The 19,642-nt window shown below is 41.3% G+C and overlaps 1 protein-coding gene across 3 annotated transcripts in view; it reads left to right on the forward strand.

Moving 5' to 3' along the window:
• Positions 1-3,076: 3,076 nt before the first annotated feature.
• LOC109866340 (ankyrin repeat and SOCS box protein 2-like) overlaps positions 3,077-19,642 on the forward strand; it is a 51,461-nt gene continuing 34,895 nt past the window's right edge. For 2 of the 3 annotated variants that reach the window (XR_004204693.1, XM_020454980.2), the window contains exons 1-8: positions 3,077-3,234; positions 4,427-4,741; positions 5,031-5,200; positions 5,346-5,501; positions 11,220-11,465; positions 11,780-11,951; positions 12,054-12,651; positions 12,738-12,891. Coding sequence is in view for 1 of the 3 variants with exons in the window: in XM_020454980.2 (XP_020310569.1) it covers positions 4,446-4,741; positions 5,031-5,200; positions 5,346-5,501; positions 11,220-11,465; positions 11,780-11,951; positions 12,054-12,651; positions 12,738-12,891 (1,792 nt within the window). In the remaining 2 variants the exon portion in view is untranslated. Of the gene's footprint in view, positions 3,235-4,426; positions 4,742-5,030; positions 5,201-5,345; positions 5,502-11,219; positions 11,466-11,779; positions 11,952-12,053; positions 12,652-12,737; positions 12,892-18,413; positions 19,147-19,642 lie in introns of those variants that run through there. The other variant, XM_031800646.1, reaches the window with a different exon arrangement.

The raw sequence follows: 19,642 nt of genomic DNA on the forward strand, positions 1-19,642 counted from the left end.
TTTTGAAGTGACGTTGCGCATTTTGGAAGCTGTTTTTTTCTGGATCAAACGCGCCACATAAATTGACATTTTGGATATATATGGACGGAATTAATCGAACAAAAGGACCAATTGTGATGTTTATGGTACATATTGGAGTGTCAACAAAAGAAGCTCGTCAAAGGTAAGGCATGTTTTATATTTTATTTCTGCGTTTGTGTTGCGCCTGCAGGGTTGAAATATGCTTCCCTTTTTTAATACCATAAGAAGTTAATGCAACCGCTGTGTCAGATTTAAATTTTTCTTTTACGGAGAAAGCAAACCATGCAATAATCTGAGTACAGCCTTTAGACAACAAAGCAGCCAAAAAATATACCCGCCATATTGGGTAGTCAACATTACTCAGTAATGGCATTTTAAATATTCACTTACCTTTGATGATCTTCATCAGAATGCCCTCCCAGGAATCCCAGTTCCACCATAAATGTCAGACCACTCACTCAAAGAGCTCTTATGAGCCCCTCCTTTATAATAGAATCCCTAAAACAGTTTGTAAATACTGTTGACATCTAGTGGAAGCCTTGGGAAGTGAAACATAACTAATATCCCACTGTATCTTCAATGGGGGCTGAGTTGAAAAACTACAAACCTCAGATTTCCCACTTTCTGGTTGGATTTTTTCTCAGGTTTTTGCTTGCCATATGAGTTCTGTTACACTCACAGACATCATTCAAACAGTTTAAGAAACTTCAGAGTGTTTTCTATTCAGATCTACTAATTATATGTATATTCTAGCTTTTACGACTGTAGCAGGCAGCTTAATTTGGCCACGTTTTTCATCCAAGCTACCCAATACTCCCCCCTACCCCAAAGAAGTTCAACTGCAATATGTAACTTTTTGGGTGAACCAACCAAATTCACATAGAAATGTGAGTTATAGACCTGTCCTTCTAATTGAAAGCAATGTTATGAAGCTGTAGATCTGTTCTATATGCGCCAGTTCTATGCTTTCCGTTCTTAGTTTAGTTTGTGTGTCTTTTACTTTCAGTTCTGTACACCAGCTTCAAACAGATGAAAATACAATATTTTTAGTTGTGGAAAATATATTTCACAGCGGTTTAGATCGTACAATGATTCTCTGCACAATGACAGCTGGTTTTGTCACATAAACAGAAATTAGGCAAGCTATTAGAATTTTAGCAACCAGGAAATGGAGGAGTGATTTTTGCATGATGCATGTTTAAGGTTAGAACCACAAAATGTAAACACTCCGTAATGGCTGAAATGGACTCAATGGAACACAAAGCTTTTCCTTGCATCTATAGGAATGCCAACTTGTTGGTTGGGGATTTAATGCACCATCTTGACAGTCAAAATATAATAAATATTTTTTTTGTGCAATTGAAAAAGTAAGAATTTAATACAGTTGAAATATTTACACATTAGTGATAAGAGAATTTCCAATCCCAGTGATAATAGCAATCAATCAATAGCTCGGACCAATTCCCGAGGTTTGTAAGACCATGGGTATAATAATAATTAGTCAAAGACTCAGCTTATACAAAAGGTTAGTACACACACACAAACAGACATGTTTGACACATGTCCTGCTGCCCAGCCGCCAGAGCTTTGTGACCTTGTTCTTGACATGTACTCCCTGTTCTCTCCCAATCTATAGTCAGGTCGGCACCAAGCTCAGACAGTCTGTGTTGAAAATACCATAAAGACATATTGTTTTACCCTAATTCTGACTTGGACTACACATTTATTGATTATGATTTTATACATTCTAATCAATTCCATACAATTATATGTTTCAGGGCGGAATATTCTAATCATTCAATTAACAGACAATTCTCACCTATCAATTAGATGCGCTGAAATGAAAGCGTCTTCGAAAATAAACACTTTGATTATAGCCATTACATACATTTTCTCATTTTTTTACTCCTAAGAGTCTAAGTCTTTGTGGGTGGGGGATTCTACTAAGCTAACAGATGGACTTTCTTTTGAATGTGTGCCACTTACTGTAAAAGGGAAGGGAAAACTCTTTGCTGAACTTTGGGCTCTACTTTTCTGAGCGCACATGCAGTATAATGTGAGGGAACTGAATAGAGGGTTAGGGTTAGGCAAACAAACAGCTTGGCAAACAAAACATAAACTTATGCACATAATCACATTTGTGGAGATAGGTCCAGACAAGGTTGCTGTATTGTACTGTACAGTACATTGAGTACATCTTGAGGACCCACTATGGAAAGCTGGGACTCTCACGAACAGAGACTCTCCTTTTTGCTCAACGAGCCCCACAAGCTTCACGGGACTTGTCTAAAGTCGGTAACTCCGATGTGCCAACTTCTGTCTGTAGCATATGGATGGTTTGGGCTACAAACTAATATGACCCCACCTTCTGAGACTTTCATAAACACGTACAAAGGTAGCACAACACTGGTTTAAAAATGAATGGACGTATTGAAGTAGTTTTGTGGTCAAAAAAGTGTTAAGGGTATTTTTTTAAACTATTTCCTGAGCTTTCTTATATCTCTCAGATATAGGACAGACACTTCAAAACATAATTCCTTTTGATTTATTTTTGACTATCTGTTTTGCCATGTAGTAATGTGTTATTCAATGCGTTTCTATGAGCTAATAGTAGTAAGGCCAAATTCAATGTTTCATCAAATATATATATATTATACCTACAAGGGTCCTAAAATGTTAAATCAAATATCTAAATATATATTCTTAATTCCATTCCTTTACTTTAGATTGTGTGTATTGTTAGATATTACTTGTTAGATATTGCTGCACTGTTAGAGCTAGAAACACAAGCACTTCGCTACACCCGCAATAACATCTGCTAAAAACATGTGACAAATATTATTTAATAATGTTTTTTTAGATAGATCCTTGGTATAACCTAAATAATACCCCCAAACACACACACTCCCCCACCCCCCTCTGGGAACTTAGCTGTCAGCATAAACCATGCCATATCTGAAGAAGGGCACCCCTATTCTGAGCAACACATGCAAACAAACTTTGTGGTCATAGGTCAGCTTGCCAAAACATGAAATCAAGACCCACTTTGGAATATATCATGAACATTGGAGCTGCTGCTTTTTCTTCATTCACATGGTGGACCACTCAGAGTCAAATACTTTTTCAAATCCTCATCACCTCTCGATAACTACAATCTAACAACTACTGGTCTACAGTTATAGTGTTTTGACTGCACACTGCCGACTCTAAAAGGTAGCGATAGCATGTCTGTACTTTTTATTTTATTTTAAACTTGACTAATGCTAATAACCATGTTTTACTAAGCTGTATAAGGACTTAATGCATGCATATTTTCATTAATTGTTCATTAATTTTCCTTCAGCAAAATTACTTTGGTAACCAGCTAGTAAGTTATTGCTCAGATGTATCTTATAACTGCACTCTCTCAAAACAATGGTCTAGAAAACAATGACTTCATTGAAAGAAATGGTTGAATTACTTTTTATTATTTATTATTTATTACTTTTTATATTTATTATTACTTTTTACTTTTTTTCATGTCAAAGAAATGACATGAAGAAATGTCATGAATTAACCCTAACCCTAACCATGTGGTTTGCAATCAACATTACAGTCTAAGATTTTCTGTCATTTCCATTTATGAATGGAATATGATGTAGGAATGTGATATAATGAGATTGGTACAGCTAATGTATGTTACGTTATCATAACCAAAAACTAAAGATATACTGCTCCATTGTTTATGTTTATGTTGCCATAGGAGACTTTGTAAACAAATTATGTAAAGCTTCAAATCAATTTAAAGAAATATGCATTTTGCTCTCCCTTACGCTTTTGACTTCAGTTCCCACTGTCTGTTTGAAATGGGTTCTATGATGTGCATATTTATGTTATATCCCAGCATTAACACTTATCAAGAGCTTGGTGGCAAGTAGAATAAAGGTGTGTTAGTCCTAGACTAAAACAATACACTATATGCCCACAACACTGACTTGGCAAAAAAAAATTATACGCAATATTTGAACTCAAAGTTGTCTTGAATGACCTCTTTGACATTAGTACATGTGCAGCAAATTTCAGCAACTACTTGTGCAGTCTTTCGCATCTTGTTGACACACTCAAGTTACATGAGTATTACAGGCTAATTACATTTTTTCTGCAATTGATACCAACATTGAAGCTGAAATGTATGCTATTACTTAAATATGGCGCCAATAAAATCTGAATCCTTAATGATCTCTAGTTTTGACTGAAGTCATATATTGGTTTTCATAGAAAATATGTATTTTTTTCCATTTTTAGCAATTTTACTTTGACGTGCACATGCTGTTGGTGATTTTGGTTACGTACTGAATGCAGTTTTAAAAATGCAGTTACATCTTAGTGAGTTTCATTGTCGTGACTTTTGTATCCTTGCAACCAGATCGACCATATCTGGAGCAATGGTCACCCCTACAGGTTTTGATGACTACAGTCTTTACAGTGTCCTGTCAGATGAGGAGCTGATGAAGCTGGCCATCGATCGCAGCCTCATTGAGGACAACAACTCTATTGGGTCAATTCAATCATCACAATCTGTGGATCGACAACCCAATTACCAGCCAAACCAATTTACGACCCGTGTCAGGCTCCCCTCTGCAACAAGGCACATGTATGACTTTCCCCGAGCCAATCCAAACCCAGCCAACCCACATCCAAACCCATCACCTGCAAACCCTCCATCAGCAGACCCTATTATGTGAGTCTGTCAACCCTTTAACTTATTTTGACAGTATGTACTCCAGAAAAAATGAGTGTGAAAACAATTATTATTTTGATGAGCATTAAGTTGGTGCACAGGTGTATTATAATTCCAAAATGCCCAACATAGAAATCCGATGGTGAGTATTGATACATTTCCTAAACAGGGACAGCAGTAATAAGGGTGTTCCACAAATGTGTCTCCTGATGCTGCTAATGTTTAGCAAGATCCACAATGACACTAAACTGAATAACAAATTTCCCCTTCCTCTTTGCCTATGCTTTAGAGATGCAAGACCTCTGGTGAATGTGATCAAGAATGGGGATTTAAAGGCTCTGAAAGAGATAGTGAAATGCAACCCAATGAGTCTCTTGGTACCAAATGAGGGAGGATGGATTTCTCTCCACGAAGCTGCATATTACGGTCAAATAGAATGCCTCAAGATTATATTAAGAGGTGAGAGTGAAATAAAGACAAGTGTAATTGAGAATGGTTTCTATTTTATATACACAAGTCTTGAATCTCAGGCAGATCCTTTATCAGTACATGCTGATTATTTTTCATTTTCTTGGGTCACAAAGTTCTGTTGTCGTTCCTATAGCCCATCCTGGTATGGTGAACACATGTGGTAGTTACAATCAGACCCCACTTCTTTTGGCTGCCGCCTTTCACCAAGTGAACTGTGTGGAGTGCCTTCTGGACAGAGGTGCCAATCCAGACATTGCCAATGAGAATGGAGAAACACCACTCTTCAAAGGTAAATAAATCCTACAGATGTTAGATCTTAACTTGATCACTCTTTTGTCAAGGAGAATTTCAAATGAGCCCCGCTAGTGCCTAAAAAGAAGTAGTTCTCTTTCTCTTCATGCGGGGGCAGTCAAGTCATCGGAATCAGGGCTCGCTATCTTAAAATAATGTTCTCGTTTCCTCAAACACTATAGGCATAGGTCCTATTACTGCAACATTCAAATGTACCAAAATGTATCTGAAATGCAGCCATACACATCAACAACTGTCATTTTAATAACACAATATAGATGTTGGCAAAGGTGCAAAGTACTTAAGTAAAAATACTTCCAATTACTACTTCAGTAGTTTTGTGGGGTATCTGTACTTTACTTCACTACATTCCGAAAGAAAATGATATACTTTTTACTCCTTACATTTTCCCTGACACCCAAAAGTACTTCTTACATTTTGAATGCTTAGCAGGACAGGTAAATGGTCAAATTCACGCACTTATCAAGAGAACATCCCTGGTCATCCCTACTACCTGATCTGTCGGACTGTGCCTCTGCCTATCCGTAATTTAAAAAACAAGAAAATGGTGCCGTCTGTTATGCTTCATATAAGGAAGTTGAAATTATTTCTACCTTTACTTTTACTTTTGATACTTAAGTATATTTAAAACCAAATACTTTTGCTAAAGTAATATTTCACTGGGTGACTTTTACTTTTACTTGAGTCATTTTCTATTAAGGTATCTTTACTTTGACTCAAGTATGACAATAGTTTTTTTTTCCAACACTGGATATTGTTCTCCACTGGGCTTTAACTTAGTGTGTCTAGTGTATCCCAAGGATTCGATTCCGGCCCAAGCTCTTCTGGTACTAATGATGCAATCCACCGATTGACTTGATGTAGTTACACATTTCAGGGTTAATTTACCCCAGATCTTGATAAGAAATAACCATACCAGACACTTATGGATAACATGAATAATCAAATAATAACAGTCAGTAGGGTAGGCTATACCAAGATTAGTTTCCATTTAAACAAAGTGCCAGGTAAATACTATACTTCTATAGCAAGGTTTCCATCCAATTGGCGACAGTTTCATGAAAATATCCGCATTGAGAAAATATGCGCATTTCCCACCAGTGGTATGTTTCCACCAAACAGACTTGTGCGTGATGACAAAGTGCACACAAAATGTACCTTTTCACTTAAGTTTTCATCTACCGAATAAAAATCTGAAGTTCAATGTGTTTACATTACATTTTCAACTCTACCTATAGTTTTTCTACAAACTGTTGCGTTAAATAGCAAATGTGCCTCCTCTTTTCTTGACACTTGAGCTCTAGTTAACCGCTGGCAGATACAGTGCCGGTAATGTAATCTATCGTACATGATGAGATTATTATGGATAAGAGCGAGAATATTTTCAATTGTCAAACGGCAGTCAAGCATCGATCATCATGTCACCAGAATAAGACCCTCGATATTTATTGGAAAGGAGAATCAAGCTCATCGCCATGCACTTTCACCACCCTGTGAAGTTAATCATAATTCGTTTCATTTGTAGCCTAAGAAACTGCATGGTTTTCCAAGTCATAGCGGGAGGTTCACACACCATATCATCGTGTGACTTCAGAATTCTATGGCAGGTTATTTAAGTGTCAGCCATTGTTGCCAGAATGATGAAATTTACTACAATCTGCCACCATCTACCACAAACGGTCACGGCAAAAGCTCAAAAGAAAGAACCACTGTATGTTCAGGTTAGAATAATTTGGTAAGCGACATTATTTGGTTTTCTTGCTGGGGAACATAACATAAATCATCCAAAAGTACAGATATCAATTGTGATAGTCAACTCAATCATCTTTTTCCTGCCAAGGTCATTTACCGGTCATGTCTAGATGGGATACAGATTTTGTCAAATTGAAATCAAAAGTGTATTATTTTTGCATTTCAGCAAACCCTAAACCTTTTTCTAAGCTTAAACTACTTCGCTACATTCATTCTCCCAACTTGCTATGAAAAGTAAATTTGACAAAAGCTGTATCCCTTCTAGACAAAACCGGTTTTACCCTCCATCTTCCTTCTCTTCTGAACCTCTCCTTTTTTGAAGGGTATTACAGCGACAAGCTGTAAATAAAAACACACACATACACAAAAACCTGTGATTTCTAATACATGGCACAAAAAGCTTACTGATATGACATTTAGGCACAGACAGACAGACAGACAGAGAGACAGAGAGAGACATAGAGAGAGAGAGTGCAATGCATGGGAGGATGCTCATTGGACTGACCCGCTGATCTAGCTAACTTTAGCTAGCTACATGGTTGACTCTGCAGCTAGCTAGCTTAGCCAGCTTACCTAGTGGCAACCTAATGTTTATTGCCAAACTAATTAGTTCGCTATTGCCACACACATCTGATTAATCTGTTCACTCTTTACGCCACAGACAAGTTTGCTAGTTGGCTGACAAATATAGATCATATGGGGAGCTAAAAACAGGAGATTTAACTTACTTTTCTCCCCAGTTGGTAGTTACAGTCTTGTCCCCTCGCTGCAACTCCTGTACGGACTCTGGAAAGGCGAAGGTCTAGAGCCGTGCGTCCTCTGAAACACAACAAAGCTGCACTGCTTTTTGACACAAGTCCTGCTAAACCTGGAAGTCAGCCACACCAATATGTCTGAGGAAACACCTTACAACCGTGTGCTACTGCGCTCAGCAAGCTTCAGGGTGACTGGACTAGGATATCCCTGCCGGGCAAACCCTCCCCTAAGCCAGACAACACAGGGCCAACTGTGTGCCACCCCATGGGTCTCCCAGTCTTGGCCAGTTGAGACAGAGCCTGGACTCGAACCAGGATCTCTAGTGACACAGTAAGCACTGTGATGCCGAGTCTTAGACCACTGCACTACTCAGGAGGCCCCCAATGTGTAGCTTTTTATGTGACATTCTGGATTAGTCAAAGCTAGCTAGTTATCTACCTAGACATTTGATTTACACTTGTCCTCAAAACACAATTGCAACAGCAGAATTATACAGTACATGATCAAAAGTATGTGGACACGTGCTCGTCAAACATCCATTCCAAAATCATGGGCATTAAGATGGGAGTTGGTCACCCAATTTGCTGCTATAACGGCCTCCACTCTTCTGGGAAGGCTTTCCACTAGACATTGGAACATTGCTGTGGGGACTTGCTTTCATACAGCCACAAAAGTATTAGTGAGGTCGGGCACTGATGTTGGGCGATTAGGCATGGCTCACAGTCAGCGTTCAATTAATCCCAAAGGTGTTTGATAGGGTTGAGTTTAGGGCCAGTCAAGTTCTTCCATACCGATCTCGATAAACCATTTCTGTATGGACTTCGCTTTGTGCACGGCTGAATTGTCATGCTGAAACAGGAAAGGGCCTTCCTCAAACTTCCAAAAAGTTGGAAGCACAGAATCATCTAGAATGTCATTGCATGCTGTAGCATTAAGATTTCCCTTCACTGGAACTAAAGGGCCTTGCCCGAACCATGAAAAACAGCCACAAACCATTATTTCTATTCCACCAAACGTTACAGTTGGCACTATGCATTGGTGCAGGCAGCTTTCTCATGGCATCCGCCAAACCCAGATTTGTCCGTCAGACCGCCAGATGGTGAAGTATGATTCATTACTCCAGAGACTGTATTTCCACTGCCGCAGAGTCCAATGGCGGAGAACTTTACACCACTCCAGCCGACACTTGGTATTGCGCATCTGATCTTAAGCTTGTGTGCGGCTTCTTGGCCTTGGAAACCCATTTCATAAAGATCCTGACAAACAGTTATTGTGTTGACATTGTTTCCAGAGGCAGTTTGGAACTCGGTAGTGAGTGTTGCAACCGAGGACAGAATTTTTAGGTGCTCCTGTTCTGTGAGCTTGTGTGGCCTACCACTTTGCAGCTGAGCCGTTGTTGCTACTAGATGTTTCCACATCACAATAACAGCACTTACAGTTGACTCGGGCATCTCTAGCAGGGCAGGAATTTGACAAACTGACTTGTTGGAAAGGGAGCATCCTATGACGGTGCCACATTTCAAGTCACTGAGCTCTTCAGTAAGGCAATTCTACTGCCAATGTTGGTCCATGGAAATTGTATGGCTGTGTATGTGATTTTTACAGCTGTCAGCAACGGGTGTGACTGAAATAGCCGAATCCACAAATTTGTCCACATACTTTGTGTATATAGTGTATCTTCGAAATGCTTATCTTACTCCAGAAATATATCATATTACAAAGGCAGAAGGTCATTAAAGTGCGGTTTATCTTTGATCGCTGATCTGGCTAAGAACCAAAGAACAAGAAATCCTCAGGAGTGAAGACTAGTGATGTGCAGTTCGCGAACAATTCTTACTTTTTGAATGACTTTTTTTACTGACAAGAGTCACGATGAATTTTTTCAAAGTTTCTCGTTCATTTTAGTCTGCTGGCTGCAATGAATTCTACAGCAGGATTAATACATGCTCCTCCAGCTCAGCAGCTACAGAGATGTGCTCCAACAAGGAACTGTCTATCATGTACACGACAGGAAATAGACATGTTTAGAACTGATAATTGATCACATGGTGCAAGAACGAATGCTATTCATTTATTGAATGTTACTTGATGGACACAGCTTTTCATACAACCAAAACACACTCAGCCTGCCTCTGCTCAAAACTCGAACTCGAGAACTAATTGTTTGGGGGCTGTTGCAGGTCGCTAACAATATTGTGCTAATCTCTCTCGCGGCATCAAGCAGTTGCCTTACAGCTCATTCTGAATTCTCCCGCTGCTCTATCGTCCGTGGATGTAGCATAGCATTTGGGGCAGAGCACGGAGTTAGGGTAGCCAGGCAAGCCGAGCAGTGTCATTACGCCAAGAGTGGTTCACAATCTAGTCCGGTTGTGGCCGCAACTAGACCTCGTTTCAAAGGTATCAATAGACAGCACCAATAACAAGCCCCATATCGTGAGCGAGAGAGTTGTAGAATCATGATTCTTTCGAGTTTGAAGTTCATAGTTCACCGGTAGGGGGTCCTGCGTGCTCTGGACATTAGAAATTACTTGAGTAAGAGTATAAGTACAGCCCATAGAGAATAACTAGAAAAGTAGTAGTTTCTCCAAAAATTCAAAGGTTAGTAGTGGGCCAGGTTTGAACCCATGCCTACTTTGACATATGTATGCCATGGTCACTAGCTGTACCTGCTGGACCACACAGGAACTGACACAACCAAACATTTAGTCTGACTATTGGTTGCCTTCAACATATAATAAAATAATTGATATAAAAAAATATTTTCCCAAAAGAAAAATACATCTACCCATACAAATATTGACATATTATTATAATCCACATAAGAATTCACACGAGACACGCAGCCTATATAGGCTACTTGACTGACGCCCAGTGGACCTGCAGACTAATTTATTGTATAGCCTACAAACACCGATTCCAGCTGCCCTCTGGCGGCAGGTTAAAAATATGAATTATACATTCAAATCCTCCTGCTGCAGGATTATTTTCCTCCTGCGACGAAATGGGTCATATTAAGATCTGACATCTGTAGGTGTTAGCTCTTGGGGCTAATACAAGTCTCCAGGTCTCAAGCTAGGTTACTGGTCATACTGGTGAAGTCCACCACTGTTACACAATCAGCTTATGTTTTACAAACAGCAATATCCAACCAAAATGACCTGTGTTGTTTGTCACAATGCGTTTTCAGCTTGCGAGAAGCCCAATGTGGAGATTGTAGACCACCTCCTGAAGTATGGAGCCTCAGTACATAAGGCTTGTGTTCAGGGTGTGACACCTCTCCATGAAGCAGCCGGGCATGCTAACGTGGAAATTTGCCAGATGTTGCTGGAGGCCGGGGCCAAGCTTAATGCAGTCAATAATTACAGGATGGAACCTTTCTATATGGCAACACAGAATGGGGGATTGGACGTGTTGCACTTCTTGATTAGAAAAGGTGAGTCGTTTTCAAATTTTCACATGCCAGTATCAAGATAATTTTTAATTGATTGTTTTAAAGATGCAGTCTGGGATCGTAAGCACAACAAGTTCATAACATATTGAACCTGAACTCTACTTTAATGTCCAAACCCTTGTTGATGGGTTTCCTACATCTTGGAGAAAGTATTATGTTCTTTACAATGGCATGAATATAATTGAAAATAACCATTAAGCATGCAGACCATCTGTTGCTGGTGAAGGAAAACGTGTTGCCAGTTTTCCTTCATTTCAACATTGTATAAATGTTGTGTATGCCCTTGTATATTGTAGGTGCTGATATAAACTGCCAGGCAAGGAAGGGGGAAACACCTCTGTACGAGGCAAGTAAGAATGGTTACAAGGAAGTTGTGGAACTGCTTCTATCTCATAAAGCAGATGCTAACCGATCAACTAAGTCTGGCCTCCTGCCTCTTCATATTGCTGTCCAGAAAGGACATTTTGAGTGAGTGCAATTAAATTGATTGATTGGTTAATTTAAAGCATTGGTTTCTCTTCAAGCCAAACATTTCCCTTTCAATTTGATCCCTGTGCTTCCCTTCTGTAGCATTGTGTCCATGCTGATCCCTGCCACCAGCAAGGTCAAAGTTCAACGCAGTGGCATCAGTCCCCTCCACCTGGCTGCCGAGCACAACCGGGACTGGATCCTGGAGATCCTTATCGAGGCAGGCTATGACGTCAATTTCCAGCTCGCAGAAGACCGATCCAAAATGTATGAGGACCATCGCAGCACAGCACTCTACTTTGCAGTCTCCAACAGCAACCTAGAGGCAGCTGAAATGCTTCTGGATGCAGGTGCTAACCCCAACCTTGATATGTTAAACCCTCTTCTTGTTGCTGTGAGGCAGGGTTACATGGAAATGATCACCGCTCTGGTGGAGCATGGAGCTAACATGAATGCGTCCATCCCCACACACCCCTGCTCCTTCCCGGCAGTGGTCATGCTCGGTATGAAGTATCTGCACATCCTGAACTATCTGAAGTATCTGATGTCCAATGGCTGTGATGCCCTTTCCTGTTTTGATTGCACATATGGCAGCAAGCCACACCCACCCCTGAACATTTCAAGAAGGGTCAGCATCTTTGGCGAAACTTTGCGCTACGTTATTGATGAGGACGAAGCACGACGCAACACTTGCGTCCAGGTAGGTTGGGTTTATGTGCAATGTAGATGGTTTCCAATTCCATTTCGGGTTGTTCTTTGAATCCAATTTGAACCCTTAATTTTCAGTTCTGTGAGGCAATCTCCGATCCGACAATTAGCCGCTGGGCAGGACCCATCATAGATGTGCTCCTGGATTACGTTGGCCATGTGAAACTCTGCTCCCGGCTGATCGAGAACCTGGATAGCTACAGTGACTGGGCAGGGATCAAGGTGAAAGCAAGTAAGTGAGCTTACACCATAGAGTTACACAATATACCGAAACTTCAGTTCTCAATATTAGAACATGAAAAATGGGTACTAGAATTTTTGTTACTTTTGTTGCTACTGTCAAACTGTAGCATACAAGCCAATGTACCCGTTACAGCGTGAGCGCACCGTGCCTGCTCCACTTAGGCTGCACTAGGAGTCTGAGCAGCATCATGTCAGCTCCCCATTCATACTGCACACTTGAATGATGCAACATGGCATGTAGAAATATTTAAACGGTTCATTCCTGTTTGCAAAGCTATGTCCATACAGGCTAGAACACTTTACAATGCAAGAAGATACCGGTAGCTTTCAGCTTTGTAGACTAACTTTCCTTGCCAGCTTAAAGCCAACATGAATTCACTACCCCTAGTACTGATAATACGCAAACCATAACTCAAAATGTGCTGATTTCAAAGCTGATTGCCACCAAAACATTATTAATTAACTTAATAGGTCTCTCGCTCACGTCTCTCCCAAAGATTATCTATTGCCTCAGTGAACTGACTCTGATGAGTCTGACTCCGAGCTGGGGTAGTTTGTTTCACGTCTTACTAGCCCTCGGCCTGTGCAGCAACCTGCATGTGGGCGGAGTTAGCCGGTTGAGATAGTGGTGAATGTGCTGCTAGCAAGGAAGATCCGGGGGGTGCATGCGAACATAAAGAACAAACAACTGTTCATGATTCGACTCGGTCACAAAGATGCAGGCACACTCAGATCTACCCCCCTCCACACACAAACCCTGAAATCACCTACCCCCCTTCCCCTCACAAACCCTGAAAACACCTACCCCTCTCCACACACAAACCCTGAAATCACCTACCCCCCCACACACACACACAAACCCTGAAATCACCTACCCCCCCACACACACACACAAACCCTGAAATCAACCCCCCCCACACACACACACACACACAAACCCTGAAATCCCCCCCCCACACACACACACACACACACAAACCCTGAAACACCTACCCCCCCACACACAAACCCTGAAATCACCTACCCCCCCCCTCACACAAACCCTGAAATCACCTACCCCCCTCCACACACAAACCCTGAAATCACCTACCCCCCCACACACAAACCCTGAAATCAACCCCTCCCCCCCACACACACACACAAACCCTGAAATCACCTACCCCCCCCCCCCCCCCCCCCACACACACAAACCCTGAAATCACCTACCCCCCCCCCCCCCCCCACACACACACACAAACCCTGAAATCACCTACCCCCCTCCACACACAAACCCTGAAATCACCTACCCCCCCTCCCCTCACAAACCCTGAAAACACCTACCCCTCTCCACACACAAACCCTGAAATCACCTACCCCCCCCCACACACACACAAACCCTGAAATCACCTAACCCCCCCACACACACACGCAAACCCTGAAATCTCCTACCCCCCCTCCCCACACAAACCCTGAAATCACCTACCCCCTGAAATCACCTGCTGTGAATGCAATATAAGTGGGTAAATGCTCATTTACAAAATAAAAGGGTGCGTAAACACTATTGCAGAAATTATAAGATGCATAAATGGCATTTATGTGTGTTTACCCTCTACTACATCTCTGATTGTGTCATGGTCATCTAGAAATGTTGTCTAGATCCTGGTTTGTCCCAAGGACGTCTTCCCCATGGGTGATTTTAGGATGCTGTCAGGACTTTCTGTCTTGGTCCCCTAGAGATTTTTGTCTAGTTCCAGGGTTGTTCCGAGGACATCACCTGAAGGTCCCAAAGAAAAGTGCAGAGATGCATGAGAAAGCTCTCGTCATGAGCTGTTCGGCCATACCAGAAAACCACATACCAGATTTTTAAAACGTCTTAGGGATAACCCCCATTTTTACAATTTTTGCCTAAAATGACACACCAAATCGAACTACCTGTAGCTCAGGCCCTAAAGCAAGGATTTGCATATTCTTGGTACTATTTGAAAGGAAACAGTTTGTGGGAATGTGAATTGAATGTAGGAGAATATAACAGAATAGATCTGGTAGAAGATAATACAAAGAAAAAAACAAACGTTTATTTTCTACCACCATCTTTGAAATGCAAGGTCCCACATTTTACGACAGATACATGGTTTCCAGATACTCCCGTAAAGCCCAGCTCATTGGCTATCTAGCTAGTACCGATTGGTGCTTATTTGACAAAGTTAGAGTCGTTCAAGTGAAGACCGCCCACGTCATCGGCGTGCCACGAAGGCGTCGCTCTCTGACCAAATATGGTGTCCTATAGGATATACTACACCCCTAATGATATAGTGAAGTCTGGTTATGTTCAAGGATCTACATACGCGATTTGACTGGTTGAAACAACGTTTAGGGTGAGATTTTCACAGATTCCTTTCTTTGCAAATTGAACGAGTAGAAATACAAAATCGATCATGCATGATATATGGACCTTTTTAGGATATGAAAAAGGATTTTATCTAACAAAACGACACTTCATGTTATCTCTGGGACCCTTTGGATGATAAATCAGAGCAAAATGTAAGTATACATTTCACCTTCAGAGGTGAATTTATCAAACCTATCACGATGAAAAAGTGTTTTGTTGTTAGGAGCTCTCCTCAAACAATAGCATGGCATTTTTTCACAGTAATAGCTACTGTAAATTGGACAGTCCAGTTATATTAACAAGAGTTTAGCTTTCAGCCGATATAAGACACAACATGTGTTGTTTCTCCCAAATCTAGGCAGTTGACACAAGGCGCTGCATGATTTACAACTGCCCCGTTGACGGGACGCCGATCCCTATTAACAGGGTCATTAGCAATAGGGAAAAAAATGAATTTCTTGCTCAACATCTGGGCGTCAGATAAGAACGAGACTACCTCATCCATAAAGTGACCATTAGACCTGCCAACTTTCAGACTGAATACGCTTGTAGATGCAACAGTTTTGATAAAATGTATGATTTATCACTCTCATGTACTCAATTAAAAAGGATTGGGGTGGTACCATTTTGCTGCATTTTGAACAATGCTAACATACATACTTTAACAGAGTTCTGTCTAAAACCAGGCCCAGCAACTTGGTTGCTCAACAACACAACTGGCAGCCTGTAACTACTGTAGATGTTGTTGGTATGTTGGTATTCAAGCTGAGGTTAATCAACAAATACGTACAGATAATTGGTCCGACATTAAAAAAAATGGGTTGGTTGTTATTAGTTATTCTTGTCATTATAAACCAACGTTGAAATATGCATTTTTCAGTCATTGAGTCTATGGCCAAATTTCAACTGTGCACACATTCTCAATGAAGAAAGTATTATATCAGAATGATATGCTTTTAAGCCTCTTAATATAGGAAAGAGGAGCAGGATTGTAGTGCTGCCAGAGCGTGGGGGAGCAGTGTACCCTCACTTTTTTCAATTTGAGATTACACAGAGCTGGTAAAACTATTTCTGGAACATTTATTCTGATAAATCCTAAATACATTCTATTTAATTACCACAATTTCCATGAAAATCGATAAATAGCCTATGTAATGTAAAGCACTCTAGGTAAATGGTGGTTTCTTCCCTGTCTTCTCTCTGGTGGTGTCGAGAATGATGAACTATAGGTGTGTACTGCGGTGGTCGGTCATAGGCTTGACCACTTTGGCCAATCAGAACATTGAAAAATGATTACCAGCAGTTCCTATCCAGCCTGGGTGGCAGGTAACCTTGTGGTTAAGAGCATTGAACTGGTAACCGAAGGGTAGCTGGTTTGAATCCCCCGAGCTGACTAGATGAAAAAATCTATGGATGAGCCTTTGAGCAAGGCACTTAACCCTAATTTCTCCTGCAAGTCGCTCTGGATAAACACGTCTGCTAAATGACTACAATGCAAATATAAAAACTTAAGAAGCCGCCTGTTCAAAACCACAAGCATTTAAAGGTGCAACTGACGAGCAGTCCAAGCCCACATACACCTGACAAGTCAGGCAAACATGCTGCAGAGAGAGCTGGCCAGAGCCTCTCAATTGGTGCCAATGCTTCTCCCTCCTGTGTGCCTCCACCATCAATGGCTTTAGGAACTTTGTTCACAGTAGGGGAGAACATGTGCATGTGAGGTAATTCCACTGCTTAACTGTACAAGTGGAGGCTGGTGGGAGGAGCCATAGGATTATTATTATTTGACCCTGCTGGTCATCTATGAACATTTGAACATCTTGGCCATGTTCTGTTATAATCTCCACCCGGCACAGCCAGAAGAGGACTGGCCACCCCTCAGAGCCTGGTTCCTCTCTAGGTTTCTTCCTAGGTTCTGGCCTTTCTAGGGAGTTTTTCCTAGCCACCGTGCTTCTACACCTGCATTGCTGGCTGTTTGGAGTTTTAGGCTGGGTTTCTGTACCGCACTTTGTGACATCCGCTGATGTAAGAAGGGCTTTATAAATACATTTGATTGAAATTTGATTGATAGGAGGATGGGCTCATTGTAATGACTGAAATGGACTGCTATCAAACATATGGAAACCACATGTTTGACTTCATTCCATTGATTCCATTCCAGCCATTACAATGAGCCCATCCTACTATAGCTCCTCCAACCAGCCTCCTTTGAATTGTACATACCCTGCAGCTTGGCAGAGTAAGAGGGGGTTTAGCCAAATGAAACTAATCATCAGACCATTGAGATCTAGGATCCAAATTCACTGTGTGTCTACTTGATGTTCATAAAACTCCATGGACCCCGTCTTGCGCAGAAGAGTCCAGAACGATATGTGACCACTTGGTTACAGTGACACTTTTCTTCTGAGGTCACCCAAACCAGAGAGGCCACAGCAAAGCCCAGGGAGCCTGACCCTCTCTGGAAGATGCTGTAGCCCTGCTTGGGATATTTAACCTACATTGGCTATTGGTTGAGACACAGGGCCCGTTCTAGCTTGGTATGTCAAGGTGGGCAAGTTTACTAAGATGCATGAATACACCACACCAAAAGATGGATTCTTGTTGTTTGTTCCTGAACTGGCTGAATGGCAGAGCTATCCTTCAGACTTCCTTCAGCACCACATCCGTTGCAAAATCCTGAGGCTGTCCTATCAGCACCACAAAGGGACTCAATCGCTTAAAATAACAGTCATCAAGATCTGTTGCCTACGCTTAATAGTCCTACTCATCAGTTATAATTATTATTACAAATAGAAGATGAACACTTCTCGCAATGGTAAGGGAAAGGAAAGGGAAAGGGGATACCTAGTCAGTTGCACAACTGAATGCATTCAATCGAAATGGGTCTTCTGCATTTAACCCAACCCTGTTTAGTAAAGTTAGATCAAAGCTGAATCGATGTCTCGCAAGTTCACATAATAATTCATTTGCATTTTACATATAATAACACAGCATAGTAGGCCTGCAGTGCCTTCAGAAAGCATTCATACGCCTTGACTTATTCCACATTTTGTTGTTACAGCCTGAATTCAAAATGGATTAAATGGATGTTTTTTCTCACTCATCTACACACAATACCCCATATTGCATTCAGGGCAAAGAGTTACATTTTTGTCTCATCAAGCAACATATTATTTTGCCTAATACTCTCAGAGTCTTTCGCATGCCTTTTTGCAAACTCCAGGCATGCTGCCATGTGCCTTATTCTTCAGGAGTGGCTTCCACCACTCTCCAATAAAGCCAAGATTTGTATTCAGTGCTGTCGAGACTGTTGTCCGTCTGGCAGGTTCTCCCATCTCAGCCAAGGAACTCTGTAGTTCTGTCAGGGTGGTCATTGAGTTCTTGGTCACCTCCCTGAACAAGGTCCTTCTTGCCCATTTGCTCTGTTTGGTCGGACAGACCACTGTGCTCTTGGAAACTTTCAAAACTCTAGAAATGGTGTTATACCCTTCCCCAGATATATTCCTCATCACAATTCTCTCTTGGAGATCTTCGGACAGTTCCTTGGTCTTTTACTCTGACATGCACTGTCTAATTTTTGTTTTGACATTCTTCTTCTTCTTCTCCTGTGGGTTTTATGGCGGACTACAACCCAAAAAGGTGTATGGCCGCCACCAACTGGACTGGTTGAAAAAACAAGGTAAAAATAACATCCGTACATGATAGGGAAAACTAAATGATTCCACCCAAATACATTTGTAAATTGACAAAAACAAATCAAAACTCCCACTTCTTCATTTCTTCATCTCCCTTCTCGGGTTCTAGGTCCTGAGAGGGTTGTACGGCTTGCGACAATACTCCATTCAACTCCTCCTCCGAGAAATCTTTCAGTCCCAGGTACCGCTCCAACGCATCCACAATGATGTCTATTCTCCTGGACCTTCTCTCCACCTTTGCAGTGCCATTAATCACCATAGCTATAAAGGCCACAAAGTCCACCTTCTTAACCTTTAAAATACCTGGGTCCTGATGGTGAAAGGCAACCCCTGCAGCCTGCAGTGAAGGCCTATCCACCACAATGGACTCTTCATGAGCACCATTCAAAGCCTCAACCCATTAAACAGCCGCTGTATATGAAATGTTTTGGACAGCCCTGAATTTGGCCACCTCATTATCTTTTACCGTTGTCGGGCATTCCAAAGAGGTGGCTTCATGGTTCTCACTACTTTTGCGACATGTCACAATTTCATCACTTTTAAAACACATGACATTATCTTTTCCACAACTTGGACCTCTCTGCTTCTCCCTTCTGCAAACTTTTTTTGGAAACATGTCCAAAAGCTTTACAGTGATCACACTGCATTGGTCTTGGGATAAATACTCTGTAGTTTAT

Source organism: Oncorhynchus kisutch, linkage group LG21, assembly GCF_002021735.2.
Source record: "Oncorhynchus kisutch isolate 150728-3 linkage group LG21, Okis_V2, whole genome shotgun sequence".
Taxonomy (NCBI): domain Eukaryota; kingdom Metazoa; phylum Chordata; class Actinopteri; order Salmoniformes; family Salmonidae; genus Oncorhynchus; species Oncorhynchus kisutch.